Source organism: Peromyscus maniculatus, chromosome 1, assembly GCF_049852395.1.
Source record: "Peromyscus maniculatus bairdii isolate BWxNUB_F1_BW_parent chromosome 1, HU_Pman_BW_mat_3.1, whole genome shotgun sequence".
In the NCBI taxonomy this organism is placed as follows: Eukaryota; Metazoa; Chordata; class Mammalia; order Rodentia; family Cricetidae; genus Peromyscus; species Peromyscus maniculatus.
Window position 1 is genome coordinate 182,267,783 of NC_134852.1, and position 19,994 is coordinate 182,287,776.

The 19,994-nt window shown below is 43.7% G+C and overlaps 2 protein-coding genes across 5 annotated transcripts in view; one reads left to right on the forward strand and one right to left on the reverse strand.

The window, feature by feature from the left end:
• The window catches only part of Uhrf2 (ubiquitin like with PHD and ring finger domains 2), an 85,247-nt gene extending 82,483 nt beyond the window's left edge, over nt 1-2,764 (forward strand). For all 4 annotated transcript variants that reach the window (XM_076562130.1, XM_076562133.1, XM_076562144.1 and 1 more), the window contains 2 exons: nt 650-748; nt 1,753-2,764. In XM_076562130.1, coding sequence (XP_076418245.1) covers nt 650-748; nt 1,753-1,899 — 246 coding nt within the window. In that variant the 3' untranslated portion in view covers nt 1,900-2,764. The remainder of the gene's footprint in view (nt 1-649; nt 749-1,752) is intronic.
• Nucleotides 2,765-10,377: 7,613 nt separating this feature from the next.
• Gldc (glycine decarboxylase) overlaps nt 10,378-19,994 on the reverse strand; it is an 86,931-nt gene continuing 77,314 nt past the window's right edge. The window contains exons 22-25 of the mRNA XM_042262586.2: nt 16,650-16,745; nt 12,985-13,157; nt 11,754-11,834; nt 10,378-11,037 (exon numbers count right to left, since the gene is read on the reverse strand). Coding sequence (XP_042118520.2) covers nt 10,894-11,037; nt 11,754-11,834; nt 12,985-13,157; nt 16,650-16,745 — 494 coding nt within the window. The 3' untranslated portion in view covers nt 10,378-10,893. The remainder of the gene's footprint in view (nt 11,038-11,753; nt 11,835-12,984; nt 13,158-16,649; nt 16,746-19,994) is intronic.

The following is a 19,994-nucleotide window of genomic DNA, read 5'->3' on the forward strand; positions in this document are numbered from 1 at the left end:
ATGAGCTCCCTGTTTGCAGTTGTGTTTACAGTGCTGGGCAAGTGGTGTACCACTGAACTAGCCTTCCGTGGGCACGTGGGGGTGTGTGTGTCTGTCTGTCTGTCTTGGTGTACCTCTAGAGGTCAGAGTATAACTCACAGAAGTTGGTTCTCACCTTACACCATGTGGTTCTCAGTGCTGAGTCTCAAGTTGTTAGCTCGACATGAAGCTCCTTTTCCACTGACCATGTGGCTGTTTCAGACTCTCCCATCCCTACTCCTTTAAGGCAAAAATAGCCGCTCATGGTAGCACATTTCTGTTACCCCAGCACTCAAGAGGAAGAAGCTGCAACTGTGCAGAAAGGAAGACTAGTTTGCAGTCTGCTCTGTGTTAGGAAAGACCTCTCTTGGTTAAGCACAACACCCAAAATAAAAGAGGAGCAAACAAAATGAAGTAGTTGCTACCACCAGACTGGCAAGTTTTGAGGGACGTCGATGAAGTTTCCTTAGTTTCTTTCATTTAAGTTAGTTTATCTTAGGAAGTCACTACTTGATTTTCTTAGTAGGAAGCATATTGAATGTGACAAAGATTTCCTGTCATCATTTAGAATTGATTAGTATGTTTGAGCTATTAATATTTTCTTCTTTCCTTCTGTTGGGCACCACTGTAGAATTTTCTGAAAAAACTGGAACAATCTTTTATGTGTGTGTGCTGCCAGGAACTGGTGTATCAGCCTGTCACAACCGAGTGTTTTCACAACGTCTGTAAGGTACGTACAGTGCCACTTTCCCTGTCGGTCTGCCAGCACAGTAGGTGCCACCTGTTTTAGCATGTGAACAACCATTTTCCCATGAAGGATAGTTATGAGCCCTTTATTAGCTAGAAAACTTTATTTACATCTTGATGGTAAGTGCAATTTAAAATTCATAATAACAGTAATTTTCATACATATAGTTAGAGTATTCTCCTGTGCTTGGCACTGAGGAAGGGTTAAAGTGAAGGATAAGACACCATAATGCCGCCACTCTTTTCTCTGTAATAGTGAGTATGTGTTTTACACACTGTATTGCAGACTGAAAGAGTTACATATATTTTATAAGAAGTCCTTTCTGGCAGGATGCTCAGGTGAATTGACTGAGCTGCCAATGTACTTGAAGAGGAAAATCAAGGTTTAGCCAAGGCAGGTTAGAAGCTTTCTGTACCAAGTGTGATTTTTGTGTGCTGATCTAACTTCAGAATTTTAGTTTCCTGTGTGAAATAGAAACATTGTCTACATATGTATTCATGCCTAACCATGTCAGCAAGCTCTGGATTTAGTAGAACTAAGCATACTTCCGAGGACCTATTATGTTTAATGATTTAATAATGTATTTTAATTCTGAGGAGCATAACCTTAATTTTTTCAGGGTTCTTTCAGGATTAAATCCAGCCTTACAGGTTAAGGTAGTGGGAACCATGCCTGTTCTTTAGCACTCACTTCACTAGGTGAGGAAATGGAAGTGTAAGCTCCTTGAGTCATTTACCTGACATCTCCGTCTGTCTAAGTAAAGCTATGGCTGTAGATGGTGCGGTGCAGATTCGGGCCTTCAGAACTGGTCATCCTACACCTTGCTCTTGTAGTGAGCACTAAGTGTCTAGTTTTTATTAAGAACCTAACTGGTGAGTGATTGTCCATATAATTGTAACTGTTTTCTCCCTCTTTCCTTGTTTTCCCTTGTCCCCCTCCCTCCCTCCCCCTCCCCTCATGTGAATTTTCTTTTGTTTTTACCTTAGGATTGCTTACAGCGCTCCTTTAAGGCCCAGGTTTTTTCCTGTCCTGCTTGCCGGCATGATCTCGGCCAGAATTATATCATGATTCCAAATGAGACGCTACAGACTCTACTTGACCTTTTCTTCCCTGGCTACAGCAAAGGGCGGTGATCTGCGTGCTTCTGTGTTGTTCCTGGTGGCTTTTGGACAGTATCAGTCTAAAATGAGTGGGGAGGGTTAAAGCAATGCTGGACCACGTCTCTCATCTGGAAGCAGCTGCTCCTCTTTCCCACAGCCATCTTCCTGTGTGTGTAGTAAGAGGCCCATTCTCAACTGTCTTTTAGATTTCAAAAGGTAGTTCTTCTCTGTAACAACTCATCGTAATGAATGAAGAGTCAGAGCCTCCACTGTAGTTGATGCCCAGTTTATGATTTATTTTGCAACTACCTCAGGACAGAAAAGATTTATGGGGGTTTTAAAAATCATTGACTAATAGTTAAATGAGATTTTAGCTACACACTGCCTCCCAAATATTAGTTGTGCCTGTTTCTTGTAATTTGCTTTTCTAGGAAAGAAGACAGATGAGATTGTTGGAATGAACGCAGCTTCTGTGATATGCATAATACTTTTTTAATGTGTCTATTTCCATCACAGTGTGTGTTTTACAAGAACAGGTTCACTTTTTAACTCATTTGTGATCTCCATTGTGGTTTTTTTCTGGTGTTTTATGCAAATTGACTACTAATGACTAATGAGAACAATATGAATGCATTGTTGCTGCATTAGTGTAATGTGGTGTGGGTTTGCAATGACAGAGGTGTCCGAAGCTCTAGTTGTAAATGTTTATGAAAAGCCACATCTGTCGTAGTCTGGCCACTTTTAGTCATTCTTACTAGTTGTTTCCATCTGCAGATTATGAGGGCTGTGCTGACTTTGGAGAAGATTGAAATTGCTTCACATTGTGATCCTAAATTTTATATTCACTATATTCCTTAAGAGTATTCCTTAATAAATATTTTATGATCAGACAACGGCACATTTAGCTTTACTTGTTTACATTCTTCTGACTTGTTCTATGGAGTTTTGTAAATCAGTTTTTGGCTTTCATTGTATCTTATTGAAATATTTTACTCTGATTTTGGTATGAAAACTAGAATGAAGTCTGATACAGTAAAGACACATTTCACCTTTGGCTTAATTGTAAATGGGGATATTTTTCAAAAGAACATGCTGGTGTTTTATGATATGCAACTACTTCTTGAAGATTTTCATTAATTTTTATTTATGGGTATATATGTGTTCTTGCATGTCTGTATATATACTTTGTGCATGCATGCATGCATGTGCCCACAGAGACCAGAAAAGGGCATCACATCCCCTGGAACTGGAGTAACAGGTGGTTAGGAGCCACCCAATGTGGATGCTGGGAACTGAACAGCATGTGCTCTGCCTTGCGGAGCTATCACTCCATCCTTTGGTATTTGCAGCTTTTATCTTCCATTTTTTTCTTAGTATTTTGAGTGCTACTTCATATTTCAGAGGTAAGACTATTTCAGAAAGTGGGTCAAATACACACAGATGTTTAACACATCTATTGTCAACAATTTATTAAATATTATTGAATATTATTTAATATTCAGTATGAATGTTGAAAGTTGTATTATTCCCCCTTTTTTTTTTGAGACAAGGTCTCCCTATGTATCCCTGGCCAACCTGGAACTCACATCTGCCTACCTCTGCCTCCTGCATGCTGGGACTTACATATTTTTATGTGTATTAACATAATCCTTCCAACCATTAAGAGGCAGGTATTATTAAGCCCACCCTTGTTTGTGCAGTAGACTGGGGTAACTGCAGTTCTAACCTGTACTTTCATCCTGTGTAGGCTCTCACCTCAGGATAAATGGAAAACTAATTTTTGTTTTTTGCTTTACTTCATTCAATTCAAAGTAAGGTTCTGGGGAACACAGTGTCATCATTAGCTGTTAAAATTGCCAACAGAAAGGAGGGATTATTGCATACCCTTTCACATGAATCATTAATCAAGATGCCCCACTTGTGTGTTGGGGGGTGCATTTTCTCAAGTGAGGTTCCCTCTTCCAAAATGACACTAGCTTGTTGTCCTTTCTATTGGCAAATTGAATAGCTTGTTTGTCTCTTATGGAGAGTATTTTCTCACTGTCTTTTGAAATAGCCTCTTTTAATCAATTAAAGCATCTAGATTTTTCTGTCTGGGGAAGCTTTAATATTCCTCATTGTTTCTGTGTTGTGAAGCATGTTGACTCTACCATTACCCCCATCCTTTATGCCAGACTTACAAAGAATGTTTGCATCTGGGCCTGTGGCTGCTCAGAAAGCTGGCATCAGTGGGGGTAAAACCCTCAGCTGCAGCACCACGGGGGAAGTCTGCCTTTTTCTAAGGATGACTGACCACTCCTGGGCCTCTGCATTCCACCCTGTTCTCTAGGAGTTCATGACTTCAGTTGTCACATAAAAGCACTTTGATCTCACCAAGTTTTTTGTTTTTCTCAATGATCTTTCAAAGCACCTTCTATGGCAAATGAAAACTGTCATACTCAGAGGTACACACATGCTTTTACTAGTGCAATGAAAGTTCAGTGCACAAGACCGAAGCCGCACTCAAGTTTCTCTTGTGTCTGCTGTGAAAGCATGTGGCCTGTTAATTACACCAGTTGATTCCTTTCATGCAGTTCCATTAAAAAGCTCTTTACATTTGAAGATTGTTTGCTTCCATGGAAAGACATCCCCACTATCCAGGGGCTTTGATGGATCCCCGTTCTGCTCCTCACCTCCCTCCCTCCTGCTCCAGAGCCTCCACTCCCTCGTCTGCTCAGAACTCTCCTGTTCCTGCCATTGTTTCTGTGTACTTGGTCCAGTGTTTTCTCCTATGTGGAACCACAGTGCAGCTTCCCTACTCTTAGAAAGGGTCCTGGATTAACATACTCCAGTACTTCCACGCCCAGCCTCTTGGATAGACCTGAGTGGGGGTGCCCATCAGTGCTCTCATACCATTGAGTTCTATTTATTTTGTTTACTAGAATAAAGCTCTAGATTTTCCACAAAGGGCAAGAGGTCAGATGAGTCAGACATGGACTGAGGTGCTTGTGATAACACTGCTCACTGCTGAATAAGGACCTGTGGGGCTGAGGCGATGGCTCAATTGGTAAAGTTCCTGACAAGCAGGCGTGAGGACCTGCGTCCTCTAGAACCAATGTAAAAGGCCACGATGGCAGCATGCACCTGTGTCCTGGGGAGAGGAGGAAACAGGTGGCCGGCTGGCTAGCCTAACTGAACTTTATGATTAGAGAGAAACCCTTCCAAAAAATAAAGCTGGAAAACCATAAAGGAAAGATCCATGACATCTGCCTTTGTCCTCTACACCTGCACTCATATCTACAAGTACAAACAGTAAAAGTGATCCAAGAAGCTATGAAAACAGGTCTTTAAGTTGTGTGACAGGTTGAACATACACCAAAAGGCAATAGGGTGGCATTTTATTGGTGGGATATTATTAATGTAATTTGTTATCAATTTCATCTGGATCTTTTGCTACCCAGACATAACAAATTAACCTGGGCACTTTGTATGGATTAAACTCACCACAGGAACCATAAATGATACGTGGAGCCAGGCAAGCAAGGTAACTGTTGACACTGTATGGTCAGTGTCACAGACTGTGTGTGTGTGTGTATATATGTGTCTCTGTGTTTAGTGTCTGTGCTGTATGTGTCTGTGATTCCTTGATCTGAACCTCAGAAAGTAGGTATATGTCTTTAGAAAGTAAGGAAATGAGATTCTTAATACACAGATTGCTCTTTAAATAGGCTTCAGCTTTCAGAGCAGTTTCAGGTTTGCAGGACTGAGCAAGAAAGTACCCTGAGCTCTGCATCTGACTCCCTTCCATGCCCTCCAGTCCCTCTGCTTTTATTACTTCGTTAGTGGTATTTTGATTCCAATGGATGAACGAATATCAGTTCATTCCTAAAATCCATAACACTAAGGCTCATCCACTTCAGATTCTGTTCAAGAAGAATTATAAGCTCTCTCTAATGTTCATTCCAATTTGCTTGCTTATGTTTGCATGTTTTGCTTTGTGGTGCTAGAGATTGGACCCAGGGTCTCAAATGTGCTGGTAAAGGCTCTGGCACTGAGCTACATGCACAGCCCAACATCTCACAATTAAGAAGTTAATTTTTAACAGAGAAACAAGACATCTTCTTTGATGGGGAATAAATTGAAGTGTTTAATGGATTTGTACAAATATTCCCCTTGGCAACAGTGATGTAGAGGAAAGGGTTGGGCTACCAGGTTGCCTATCAATGTCACCCACTATCATTTAAAAAACACTGCTTTTATGGAAAACCTTTGCCAGTTCTTGGCACCAGATCCTGCCTCCTACCACATTTTCTGAGCATACCTTTGTTTGAGTCATTAGAGAGAAGAAATCTAATTCTAAAATAGCAGAGATTTCTTGCCCTCCCTGAGAAGTGGGGGAGGCTTCAGGGGACATGCTTCTAAAGATGCATGCGGCAACCCCTGGGAGACACTTGAATAGGGACTAAGAGTGTGTCAGGGTCCTCAGGAGGAACAGAACAGACAGAATTATGAAAAGGGATTCATTAAATCAGCTTATACAGGAGAGCTGGGTAGTCTCAATGACTACACTGGAGAGGCCAAGAATCTGTAGCTACTCAATGCAGTCTGCTGCTGAAGGCCTGTAGGATTCCTGGAGAACCACTGGTCTTTAGTCTCTTGTGGAAGACTGAAAGAAGTTCTGGATGGCTGCAGCCAAAGCCACAGAGCAGATGGAATCACAGGCAAGGAGATACATGGGCAGGCAGAGTGGGACTGCTTCACATCTGGGCTGCTGATCAAAGGTGTTGTGCTGTGGAATAATCCTCTTGTATACTGTAAGGATTTGTCACTGGAATTGATTTAATAAAATGTTGATTGACCAGTAGTCAGGCAGGAAGTATAGGCAGGGTGACCAAACTAAGAATGCTGGGAAGAAAAGCTGAGTCAGAAGTCACCAGCCAGATGCAGAGGAAGCAAGATGAGAATTCTGTACGGAGAAAGGTACCAAGCCATGTGGCTAAATATAGATAAGAATCATGGGTTAATTTAAGTGTAAGAGCTAGTTAGTAATGAGCCTGAGCTACTGGCCAAGCATTTTTAAATAATATTTAAGCCTCTGTGTGGTAATTTGGGAAGCAGCTGCTGTGTATTTGGGAGTTGCTGGTGGGACAGAAACTTCTGCCTTTAGTGTTGCTATTACTCCTTTCTGGAAATACCCTCAAAGACCTGCCCAGGGACAGTGTCTTGGTTGATTTCTAGATCCAGTCAAGATTAACCATCACAAAGAGTAATAAAGGTGACATGAAGTAGTCAGTGAAGTCAGATAGAAATCATATTATTAACAAGGCACACCAGCAAGGAAAAAAGTCACATGATCATAAATCTTAGGGTACCCTACACTTAGCTAGCATTGAACAATTGGTCCTTTAGTCCCTTGGGGTTTCTTTGATGATCCTGGGGCCCTTGTCACCAACCCTGCTCTCAGATCACTGCCTTCTGGATTTAGTTTTCAAAGTCAGGGCTTTGGGACATTCATTCCTGTCTCCAGCATCCTTAGCCATGTCCCCAGGTTTGGGCTCATGCATAGTGCCCTTCCAATTGTATTACTTGGTTGGAGATAGTGAACCTGGTGGTGGTGTTTCCCTGACTTGGTTCAGGCAGGATTGAGCCTAACAGATAGATCAAAGTGCACAGTGAGTGTCAATGCCTTATTTGGAAGCAGCTATGGAAGCTTCTGGATCTCTTAAAGCAGTATAATTCACCTTAAAGAGCTGAGGATGTCACTCAGAAGTAGAGGGCTTGTCTAAGGCAAGGAAGGCCTTCAGCTAGATCCCCAGGATTCTCCTGGCCCACCCCACCCTGTACCACAAATTGGCATAAGACTGACAAAAATCCAAAATCCTCTAAAGACCCATCCATTGAAGACCTATGTTCTAGAAAGATCTCTATAAGCAAAGAAAGATGAAATGCAGTCTTACCCAGAAGAGGGGCATGGTATATCCAACGGCAAAATACATATTTTCTTGGCCACATATAGAATTTAAAGTGTCCCTTTCTGGGTGCAAAATCACTCGAGATAAGTAGTTGGGGAACTAAAACATCAGCTCTTTGGGTAGTCTGGAGAGCATTGGGCTAAACACTGAATCAGGTATGCTTCCAAGCATATGGAGTTCATTGTTTCCATTATGAGCCAGGGCCCTCTTGGGTCCTTGTATCCTTTAAGATGAGGCCCATGAGACAGAGGGATGGCCAGTTCATAGGACACAGGCACAGGCCTTTTAGAGACTCCTGTCTAAAACAACTCAAAGACACTTCTACACAGCTTTGTACTTTATTTTTGCAACTTTTTATTTATGCAATTTTATTGTACAGCTAAGAATAGCTGGAGGGCTAAACTTTAGGATATGTTTTACCAGAATAAACAAAAACTGTTTTTAATTAGGGGCACATTCTACATGAAGCCAGAGGCTGTCTTTAAGACTTGGTGTTTTTGCACATAACTTAAAAAGATCTGTTCACAGCAGATGTTGTAAGTACTGGTTTCTATGGAATGAACACAACATAGGAAGCCCTCAGTGCTAAGAATGCTGTTGATGACTGCTGTTCTCAGGGCACTTATTCTATAAGGCAGAAAGACAAAAAACTGAATAACAAAAATAGTTTTTTAAAAAGAGGGAACAAACCGGAGATAGAAAATGAAAAGTTGCCCATTTCTCAGGGATTCGAGGAAAACCTTCACGAGTTACTGAGGGAACAGGAACCAAGCCAAGTGTGGGGGCTGGGACTTGAGGGGGCAGTGCTCCAGGTGGAAAATCCCCTGCAGGCCAAGACCCAGAGGTGGGAGAGGACCAGCAAAGCATGAAGCACATGAGGCATGATCCTGCAGGACAAATGGTCACCTGTGTTACGTTCTGAAAACAAGTAATAGATGGCCAGCTGGGGAAACGGCCTTAGCAACCAACCACAAGCACTTCAGCGAAATAGAACACTGCTTTTGGCTCCATCTAATTTTCACATGCTGGTACTTCGGAGAAAGGACCATTGTGCTTGGATGCTCGCCTATGCTCAGAAAATGGTTTCCTCCTTGGGAAAGGCAGTCTTCAGGTTTGCTTGTTGCCATGGCAGTGTGGATTCCTGCTTGGCTGACAGGCACCAGAACTAGGTTCAACTGCTGGCTTTTCCTCTTACATCAAGTGTGACCTCAGGCATCTTGGCATATTTTGTGAGGATCAAATGTGACATTAAGGTACTTAGTACCTGAGAAATGCTCAATACCTCTTATTTATTAGTGGAGGGGGAAAAAAGGAAACCAGGGACTCCATTGCTTTGGTCCTGTTTTAATTAGGCTAAAACAAGTTCTATATGCTTTTTATGTGGGAGATTATGTGGACTCTTGCACAGAATTCACAAGAGCACACAAACCTGCTCAGGTCACTAGCTAGCATGAAGCTTAGTGGTTGAGTAATTTTTGCGGTGAGCTACCTACAAGGAGGCAGAGAGCATCACAGCAACATAGTAACTATCAGGTAAGAGCATCACAAGTGATTGCTATTTAAAGAGCAACTTATTTGTGGCAGGTAGGCTAGCTGCCCACTGCAAACTCATCCTTTCCCTTTTCTTGATAAACATTTCATCTCGGGCAGCAGCATGCCCAAATAGAACTCTCCATATTCCCTTGTAGCAAGGAGTGAGGTTCTTGTAAAAATGTAAGCAGAAGTTACTGGGTGGAACTGTTTGGAAAGATGGAATGTGCCTTTTGCTTTTTTTTCTCTTCGTCTAGCTGGCATATGTGGTACCCGTATATAGAGCAGCCATCTTAAGGTCATAAGGTGTGGACTAAATGCAAAAGATGCGGGAGAACATGATTGAAGGGTTGGTGCATCCAGAATAGCTTGGCCCTGGCAACCTGACTGAGGTGACAAAGGAATGGACAGTCAGGCAGACAGACACACTGGCTGGGGGGGGGGGTGGCATGCTTGTTCTGATGAGGTGGCACCAACTACATAACAACCTGGAACTTAAAGTTTACTATGCACAGCATGAGAAGGAGTTAGTTGTCTCAACAGGAGATCTGCGTAGGGAACAGTCTCGGATTACAGTCACCCAGGAAGAGGAAGCTGTGATCTCTAGTTTCTACACACACTACTAACATGTGCACAAGGACAAGGAACTCTGCTAATTCCCTGAGCTTGGTTGGCATGGATAAGGCTTTGTCAGTTCTCATCAGTCTGACGCACTGGTCCTTGTCAATAACACACATTCACTTAGGACTTCATCCACTCAGGACCACCAGCCCTTGGCTTATCGACTCTGGACTTACTACCAATGAGTCAAAGCTACGTGAACTTACTCTACAAGTTGAGGTTAAGTTACAAATGGCCCATAGTGAAAAGGGCCAGCATGGTCTTCTCTGGTAAACAGGCATCCAAACTGTCTTCAGCCAGTCAAAAGCAAGGGTAACAATGTAAATGTAGCTGTTGGATTGGATGCTCTCACTGCCCTTCCGTTCCCTCTGAGTCTGGGGCATCATGGGTATAAAAATAAAATGGGAAGGCATATTCAAATTCAGTTTTATTAGAACACTAATAAAGCAGATAAAAAAAATCCACACAGCGAAAGGAAAACACTCAGAAATGCTATGACAGATCAGGCACATTAGTGAGGAACAATTCATCAGTGTATACAAAATGTAAACATTGGCCCTAGGATTTCCCAGAGGGCACAGTCCACAAGGACTTATTTGGAACAAAAAGAATGTCTATCGAATTCCCAGCATAGGCTCTGACCTCTGCAAACTTCTTGAATTAAAAGGTTTAAAATTGCTAGCACACCCCAAAGTTCCTATTTATAAAACTAAATGGCTCCCAATCAAGGCAACAGGAACAGCAACTGCCTTACAGTGGGTAGCTACCACTCACCATGCTGTGTTTACATTACCTTGAAAGATTACCAAAATATACAGCATATAAACCTCCTGCTTGAGCCATGGGCAGGGGAAGAAATATCCTTGCTTGTCAAATGCTCCAGAAGGAGGCATCAAATCAGTCCTTTGAACTCAGGGAGGAAGGACTAAGAGGAGGCCCTTTTCTGTTCAGAAAATGGAGACTCATAGACCTCCATGGGTGGGCAGGTGCAAACCAGGTGCTGATCTCCATAGATGTCATCGATCCGAGCAATGGTTGGCCAGAATTTGTTCTCTGGTTTCACGAAGGGCTGAAATGGAAAAGATGCAAGTTCTGGGATGTTCTGAGTTTTCCTTTGGGGGAAAGGAGGATGCAGCAATTGATGTTCCCACAGCCCAAGGCACCACTGGCCCAACAAGTGCTAAAAACCACATTTTTCACAATTTCAACTTTCAAGTCTTGTGTCTTTACCTCTGGAACTAGAAGATGCCTTTTTCACATAAGAATCAAAAAGGAAAGGAAGGGGGCTGGAGTGATGGCTCATTGGTTAAGAGCATTTATTGATCTTGAAGAGGACCTGGACTCAGCTCCCAGTACCCAGGTAGCTTACAACATCCTGAAATTCAAGTTCCAGTGAATCTGAAATATCCTCACCTCCACGAGCTTCTGCAAGCACAGGTTGTATACACACACACACACACACACACACACACACACACCTACCTTTAAAAGAAAACAATCACACAAGTCCACCTTCCTGCTGGGTGCAGTAGGGAGCACACTGCTCCACTAATCAGGATTGCTGCTTATCCCCTGCTCCTGTGGGTTCCCAGGCCTGTGACTGATGCCCTGAGGGAGCTCAGGTGACCCTCGAAGGCCATGTCTTCCCCTGTTCCTCATCACAGTCCACATTTCGCCCGCCGTCCCAGATATGCTTTTTATAATGAGACCGTAGGAGGGAGACCCTCAGGGGCGAGGGGGCTATAATACCACCATGGTTGGCAGAATTTGGTTTGGAGGACTTACCAGTGGAAATGCTGCCACCTCTCTAGAATAGGGCCGATCCCAGTGGGAGGATGTGACACAGGTCAAGGAGTGTGGAGACATCTGGACAGAGAAATGGTGGCAGAGGGTCAGGTCAGAGCAATGTGCCACCTTCTCCCACACCTCACCCCAAGCACAGAGCTGATGGAAGCCCACAGAGAGGAAGCCTCTGTTTTGGTTGATCTGGGGAGTGGCTGGAGGTGTTAGTAAAATTTTTATGAGGAAATACGTCAAACAGAAAAGCTGGATAACCTACTGAGCATATCTACCACCCAGTAAGAGCAAATGAGCATTTTTCCCCCTAAGAATCACATTTGATTCACCTTTTAAAGTAAAATAGCAGGCACAGCTGATGCTGTCCACATGCGCACTTTGCCTCTCCATCCCCATCTCCACCCATGACGAGCACTAATCCTGACCCTGGTCTGGTGACTACCATTCCCGCTGTTCTTATACCATGCACGCAGAGCGTAAGTTGGTACACTTGACGATGTAACATCATCCTATTAGGAGTATTCTCCCTTCAGTGCAGTATTTCAAGCAAGGTCCTTGCCTTCTAGCGTCTCCACAATGCACCTCCAGCCAGGTAGTTCTGAACATACCCCAGCATCTCATTCTCTGGCTTATAGCCATAAAGATGCCACTGCTGTCCACCATGTGTTCTCAAGCCGTCTCCTCCTGATTAATGTTTACACTGAACCAGAAACGTGGGCCACGAAAAGCAATGCGTTTTGGAAGAGGTTGGGGGAAATGTTGAACTTTCCTCCACATGGGCCATAAGCACTGCAAAACTCCCAGGCTGAGTCAAGTACTAATTAGTTTGTTCTCAGGTTGCTGTGCCAACACAAAAACTATTTCTACAGGGTGCTCAGGAAGGAAGTGAACAAATGGTACCGGGACACACTCTGACTACACTGTACCAAACAAACAAGGATCACTCCCCAACCTGGTAGCCTCCTTCCTCCACTCCCTCCTTCACAATCAGTTGGGTACAGGTGGAGTCCACAGCTCCTACAACCAAGGTCCAACCGACTAACCGCCACTGTGCCGTGCCATTCAAGAAGATACAAACAGCTAACTGCGTTTCTTGCAATTGTCTCATGCTAGGCAAGAATCTAATCTTCACAGAGAGTTCGGGAAGGGTCAGCACACTCTTCAGGTACCACTTTCAATTCTGTGGGATGCTTCAAATAAATCACTAGCACCCGTGTACCTTCAGGGGGTTGACCCTAGGGTCAATGCGGCCCTCCTCTATGTCGGCGATTTCTTGCCGGATGCTGATCATAGCGTCACAGAATCTGTCCAGCTCTGCCTTGTCTTCTGACTCAGTGGGCTCAATCATGAGAGTCCCTGCCACAGGCCAGGACATGGTAGGGGCATGAAATCCTGCAAAAGGAGACCAGAAGAATGTGTATAAGTCAAAAGATAAAAAAATTACCATTTTTTAATATGGCATTTTACAAGGACAAGTATTGAAGTGTTAACAGGCCATCATGAGAAAATTGAGTGGGATTTTCATTTCACTTGGTGTTTTAGAATCTTGGTGTTTTAGAATCTTTCTAGACTGAAGTTGACACTCAGCTGCAGAGCATATGCTTAGCATACCCCAGGGCTTAGGTTCAAACCACAGTACCTCAGAAGGAGGAGGAGGGAGAAGAGGAGGAGGAGGAAGAAGAAGAAAAGCACCGTTTTATAATGGTGTGTTGCAATGAAGAGAAACAACCTATCAAAATGTAATGAGAAGGCAAACAAATGTCACTGTCCCCATTGGCCATGTGAAGAAACGAAGACTTGGTCAGTACGTGTAAAACTTTTGCTGTTTTCTGAACATAGTATAAACACACCTGAAGTTTCTATATAAGTTTGCATTTATAAGATGAAGTAAGAGTCAAAAAGAGATTTTCCTGGACAAAAGAACACAGCTTTCCCTCATTTCACAGACAATTCTGTGGGCCCTGTTTTGGTGGATAGTACTAGAGATTGAACCCAGGGCCTTGTTCATGCTCATGTAGATTTCCCATCCCATCTCTGAACTGACTTCAAGATGAAACATGGCCCTGTTGATGCACCTCCCAGAGGAGAGAGAACAGAGGTTCCCAAGTTCTGACAGGTCTTATCATTACATGGGATGCTATTGTCATGCCTCCATGCCTTAATCGACTAGCTTCCCGATATTCTTTCAATAGAAATATTCAAGTACACAGGTATTTTGTATCGAGGTAACCACATAGCCCTATAGATTCTTCAATGATGTCTGCTTTATCACACATCCATCCATCTTATTTTTAAAATCTGTTTATGTGTACTTAGCATGTCTGTGAGTGTACCTGTGTGTGTGTGTGTGCGTGCCTGCCTTTTGGGAATTTGTTCTTATTCCACCATGTAGGTCCCAGGGATAGAACTTAGGGCACCAGGCTTAGCAGCATGAGTCTCTACCCACTGAGCCATATTGCCAGTACCATCTTATTTTTTATGTAGTTCAAAGAACACTGCACCTATCAGGACACTTCATTTTGTAAGCAATTCAGAATGTCCATGAGTAACTCAAAATCAATATTCATGCATTCTGTAATAAACCTCACAGTGAAATACACAGATCTTAGCTAAACCATTTCATGGGCTTTGACAAAAGTATACATCTGTGTCACCTAACCAGCAAGGAGTTGTTTTGTTTTTTAAAGCATAAACTGATTCCATTACCCATTAAAATCTGTCCTCAATTCCTTATATGGGCAAATTTAATCCATATTCTCCTTTAGTGATTTCCACATCTGGAACCATTCATACCTGGAACCATCCACATACTGTTCTAGAAACAGATTCCTGGGTCTTGACCCTAAGGAAGGGAGGTGCCCAAGGTAAAGCCTGAACCTTAAAAACTCTTGGCAGATAGAGATAATTTTGAAATGTTGGTCCCAAACTAGGGTGCCCCAAAGGCTGTGAAGGCGACTGCATAGAGTAGTTCCTAAGATTACAGGTGACTAAGCCTCCTGAGAATCCGAGTTGTCAGTGTCTCAGTATTCATGGCTGTTTATTCAATGTCACTTAGGAATACATGCTATGCGCTAGGAACCTGGACAATTCTGGGCTTTGGACAAGTGTAGAAATCTTTCCATCAAACATCAGAATTGTGTCAAGGTCAAGACACGTGGTAGGACTTGAAAACAGTGGTAGTAACTTCAGCGGCCACTTTTCTTAGCCCCTCCTCTCCCTGTGCATGTGCTGCGGTTAGCTGCGTGACTAGACAACATATCCAAGAATTGCATGTGCTGCTCCCAACTGGCCATTATCAGCCCCTGGCCAGGAGGTGAGCCAAAAAAAACAGAGGGGGACTGCTGCTGTCAGCTCAGAGGGGTGCCAGGAAGAGACAGTGAGGAACCGATTGTTAATTTCATTACTAACCACTTTCTCTGATATTCCCGTCTATTGTGTGTAATTCTGCACGATATGATCACCCATTTATGCGGAGTCATGTGTGGACCTCTCACTAAGATGTATCAGGAAAACTGTAAAATTTCCCAATCCACATGTCTTCTTAAAACAAGTCATTAAGGAGCTGGAAAGATGACTCAGTGGTTAAAAGCACTTCCTGCCCTTGCAGAGAACCTGGGTTCAATTCCCAGCATGCAGTACCCACATGGTGGCTTGCAACCAACCACCTGTAACTTCAGTTCCAGGTGATCTGATACCCTTTTCTGACTCTGGCCTGGGCACCCATGTGCTGCACTTACATACATGTAGACAAAACACAAACACGTTGGGGGAAAAGCCATTAACTTCAGATAGTGCTCCACATGTATTCATAGACAGATGGATCAATTAGAGTACTCGCTGTGCAACCCTGAGGACTGAGTCTGGTCCCCAGCACCGACAGGCACAGTAGCACTCATCTGTATAACCTTGGAGCTAGAAGACAGAGAAATGGATCCCCAGAGCTTGTTAGCCAACCACCCGAGCCAAATCAGTGAGCTCCAAGTCCAGTGAGAGCCTGCCTCAAAAGTCAAGTGGACAATAACAGAGGAAGACTCCACGCCAACTTTTGGCCTCCGCATGCATGTGGACACATGTGCAAACAAACACCCATGTGCACATAAGAACTTGTACTCATTCATACACCATAAACACATATAAAAGCTAAAGCCACCTTCCCTCCCCCATTTTTGAGAGCTGAACGTAGCTGGAAGTTTCTCCTGCCCTGCCCAGCCCCGCGGTCGGGACAAATCTCTCCCACCCACATCCTGCAGCCTCTTCAGAGAAAGGAATGTGCCAAGATGTGCAAAATACAAGCCTGCATTTCATCTCTGGAAGCAGCTGCAACAGCCACCCCCATGCCACCTGGCTCTCCACTTGTGCAGGTGACTTGTTCTGATCTACTGCCCTCCTCACTCTACCGGCTTACCTTTTCACAAACTGTTTCCCGGGCCCAGGAGAGGAGTGAGGACAAAGAGCAATCACAATCATTTTCTTTGGGATTTCAATTTTTTCTTGAGACAGGGTTTCTCTGTGTAGTCCTGGCTGTCCTGGAACTCACTCTGTAGACCAGGCTGGCCTCGAACTCAGAGATCCTACCTGTCTCTGCCTCCCCAGTGCTGGGATTAAAGGTGTGTGCCACCACCTCCTGGCTAGGATTTAAATTTTAACAAGACATCTTGACTGTTTGAGGTTCCACAAGATGCACATGGACACCCTTTGAAGGGCAAGAGTGTGTAACCACAGGGGGAGTCAGTTTTTCACTGTGATTTTTGAGGGTGGTCAGTAAGTCCAAACTCCCCACTTATACCGGGGTTAATTTATCAGGTTTTTGGACCTCCATTTGTGCTTCCAGGAAATGGTCCATAATCTATAGGAACAATTGTGTAAATGTCAAAAGCCACTTACCATAATCCTGGAGCCTCTTGGCAACATCTACAGCCTCAATATTGGCAGACTTTTTGAAGGGTCTTGTGTCCAAAATAAATTCATGAGCCACATACCCTATTGAAGAACATGATGTCAGTTGAAGTTCAATATCGACTTGTTTCACTCAAGTGAACAACTAAACAATTCAGCTCTTTATGGAGGTCCATGGGGACCAAGAGTCTAAGAGAACTTGAGAAGGTTATGGTTGGCAATGAAGACTTCATTTACTCTATCACATGTGTCTGATTTTAGTTCACCACACACTGGCGAGCCTGGCGATGGATAGATGGAGGGAGATAGGGGGTATTACTAGAATGTTCAGCAGGAGATATCCAGAATTTCTATTCTGAAGACCTAAATCTATTTGAAACAGTTAAACACAATCCTGATCCTTTTTATACAGATTCTTTCTAAAGCTAAAATTCATGGATGAATGCAGCAGCTTTACTTTCAAAATTCAACAACTTCATCAGTAACTACATGTCAATAAACATATATTCACAGGACACATGCATAGTTTTATGTGATTCTTCAGAGTGTCAAAGGCTACAGACCAGGAATTAGAAATAAGCTCTGCTAGCCAGATGAAGTGGTGCCCACTTATAATCCTAGCACTAGGCAGAGGCAGGAGGATCACACATTTGAGGCGGTAGATCAAGACTCTGTCTTAAGACAAAACCCAAAAAGAAAGAATAGAAGCAAGAGAAAGAAAAGAAAGAGTTCGGAGAAGGGGTGGGGACACTGTCAATCAATCAACAAGCATCAATGAGACCGAACTCTATGGGGTCAGTTCCCTTCCACCTGGTTTACAAACAGACTGCTCTTCTAGACCTGTCAGGAGCTACTGAGGACCCAACCATCAAGAACAAACTAGTGATGGTGCTGGAGAAATGGCTAAGCAGTTAAGAGCATTTCCAGTTCTTCCAGAGGACCTGGGTTTGGTTCGCAGCACCCATGCCAGGCAGCTCACAGCTGTCTGTAACTCCAGCCCCAGATCATCTATTACCTTTTTCTGGCCACCGAGGGAACTGCATTCTGCAAACCCTACACTCAGGCATACACACATATACATAATTAAAATACTATAAATAAAATCTTTAAAAGAATAAACAGTGAAAATAACTCATCTTTAATAACCAATCATCATTCTTGGGAGCTTCCCAAATTCTACAACCCACCTGTTGGTAAGTTTCCTAAGTTGGTTTTATCAGCCTAGGAAGACAGGCCAGTGGGTAAGAATATTTATTATACGAGGATCTGAGTTCAAATCCCCAGCACCCATGTAAAATCTGGGCACAACAATGTATGCCTGTATCCTCCATCAGGGGTGGCGGGTTGAGGGGAAGTGAGGGGGGTAGAGATGGGTAGTATCCAAGAACTCACAGGCCAGCCAGGCCAGCATTGAGACACCATCTCAAGGCAATAAGGCAGAGAGCGACAAAGAAAGGTGCCCAACATCCTACTGAGGCCTCCCTGTGCATGTGCCTGCCTACCCACACACAGGGTACATATACAGCCCCAGAAACACGCACATCAACCCTAACCAAATAACCTGCTTTACCGGCTCTCAGCCAACAGTGAACCTATTGACAAACTCCAGCCTTCAAAACTAACTCCAGTCGCTAACAGCCCCTAAAGGCGGGCTGAACCACTCTGATATATATACATATATGTATGTGTGTGTGTGTGTGTGTGTGTGTGTGTGTGTGTGTGTGTGTGTGTGTGTGTGTGTGTGTGTGTATGTATATAATGGATAAATACATGAATTTAGTCTTTAAACTCTAGTCTGAAAACAAGAGTATGAGACTGTGTGACTGCATACCCGAAAGCTGCCTATTTTTAAAATATGGTTTCTAACAATAAGAAAGACCTTGGTTAACAATGAGACTCAAAACCAGAAAGGTCTATTTGTGGGTGAGTAAACTTAGAAAAATGTGCCCAACAGAATAACCATTCGATGGCAGTTTGAGGAGGGGAAAAAAAAAAATCACAAAAATCCCTGAGAGCTTCTCAACTCCTAATTTCAGGATTCATAGTGTCCAATGTCAGCCTCTGCCGTTTCTCTTCTGCCTGCTACCCTGGGCACTACAACACCAGTAGGAAGATGGCTAGTGATGTTTACTGTTCGGAAGGGCATGTGGCTAGCCTGAGGCTGGGAACATACGTCAGCAGCCGAGGAGTCATTTGTTGGCAGGCCCAGAGGAGACTCTTGCAAGCAGAGATTCAGTGGCAATAGCTGAAAGTCTATCTGACCAAGCCAACCCTGCCCAGCATGGCTAAACCCAAGACTCCCATCTACAGGGCCACCACCACAGACAAGTGGTTTGGGAAGAGCTCTGTTCCAAAAATGAGGTTCAGATGTTATTTTCTAAATGCACACTTTCATCCAAAGAGCATCCCTCTCTTTTAAGAGGCCTCCAAGACATAGCATTTAAGCTTGGGGACTCTCAGAGGTGGGACCCCAAGATGTCCTTCTTTCTTTGCAGACTTCAGAGAAAGATGTCCAGACCTACTGTGGCATATGGTAAGTTGGGGCAATAGCGGCTGTCTCCTCTAGGCCTAACCAGGACAGTAGCTAAGAGTGTGACAGACACCACGTCAGAGGAGCATGAAATGGGAAGAGGACGGGGATGGGAAGATTGGAAGAGCCACTAGTCACTGAGGAGTGGAACAACGGCATCTTCTGAACACGACAGGACCATCATGAACTCACAGCGGCTGTGGATGCTTGCACAAGTCCTGCAGAAAAACAAAGCAGCCCACATGCCTAGCTCAGGAGGCTCCTCTCAGTCCAATGCTTCTGGGAGGGAGTCTGTGGATGTGGCCCCTGGTAGGTGAACCGCATAGCATTGTGTGGCATCACATCTGTGCATAAACTGGACTTGTTGAGTTGCTGGTGGGGTGAGGGGTGGGGGTCAGAGAGAATAAAACAACCCAAACTTGGGAGGAGGTAGGAAGATGAGGGTAAATTTGGGGGAGGAGAGGAGTTGGGAGTGAATATGGTCAAAATACATTGTATATACATGTATGAAATTCTCTTAGAATTAAAGAAAATATTAAATTATATTATAATAAAAAAGAGGAGGGTGAGACATTAGGAAAAGTAAAACGACGTGGCCTGTCTCCGGTGGTGACTGTCCTCAGAACAGCATGGGAATGCACCACAGAGGGTAAGAGTCTCCATGTTCCCCTTGAGAACACAGCCTGGGCTACTTCCATAACCTCAGAGACTGCCTCAAGATGCTGGAACTAAGTAACTTTTGGAAAGCCTTGATGGTCAATCAAAGAACCTCCTAGTTCTTTGGTGGTAAACTGAGACAAAAA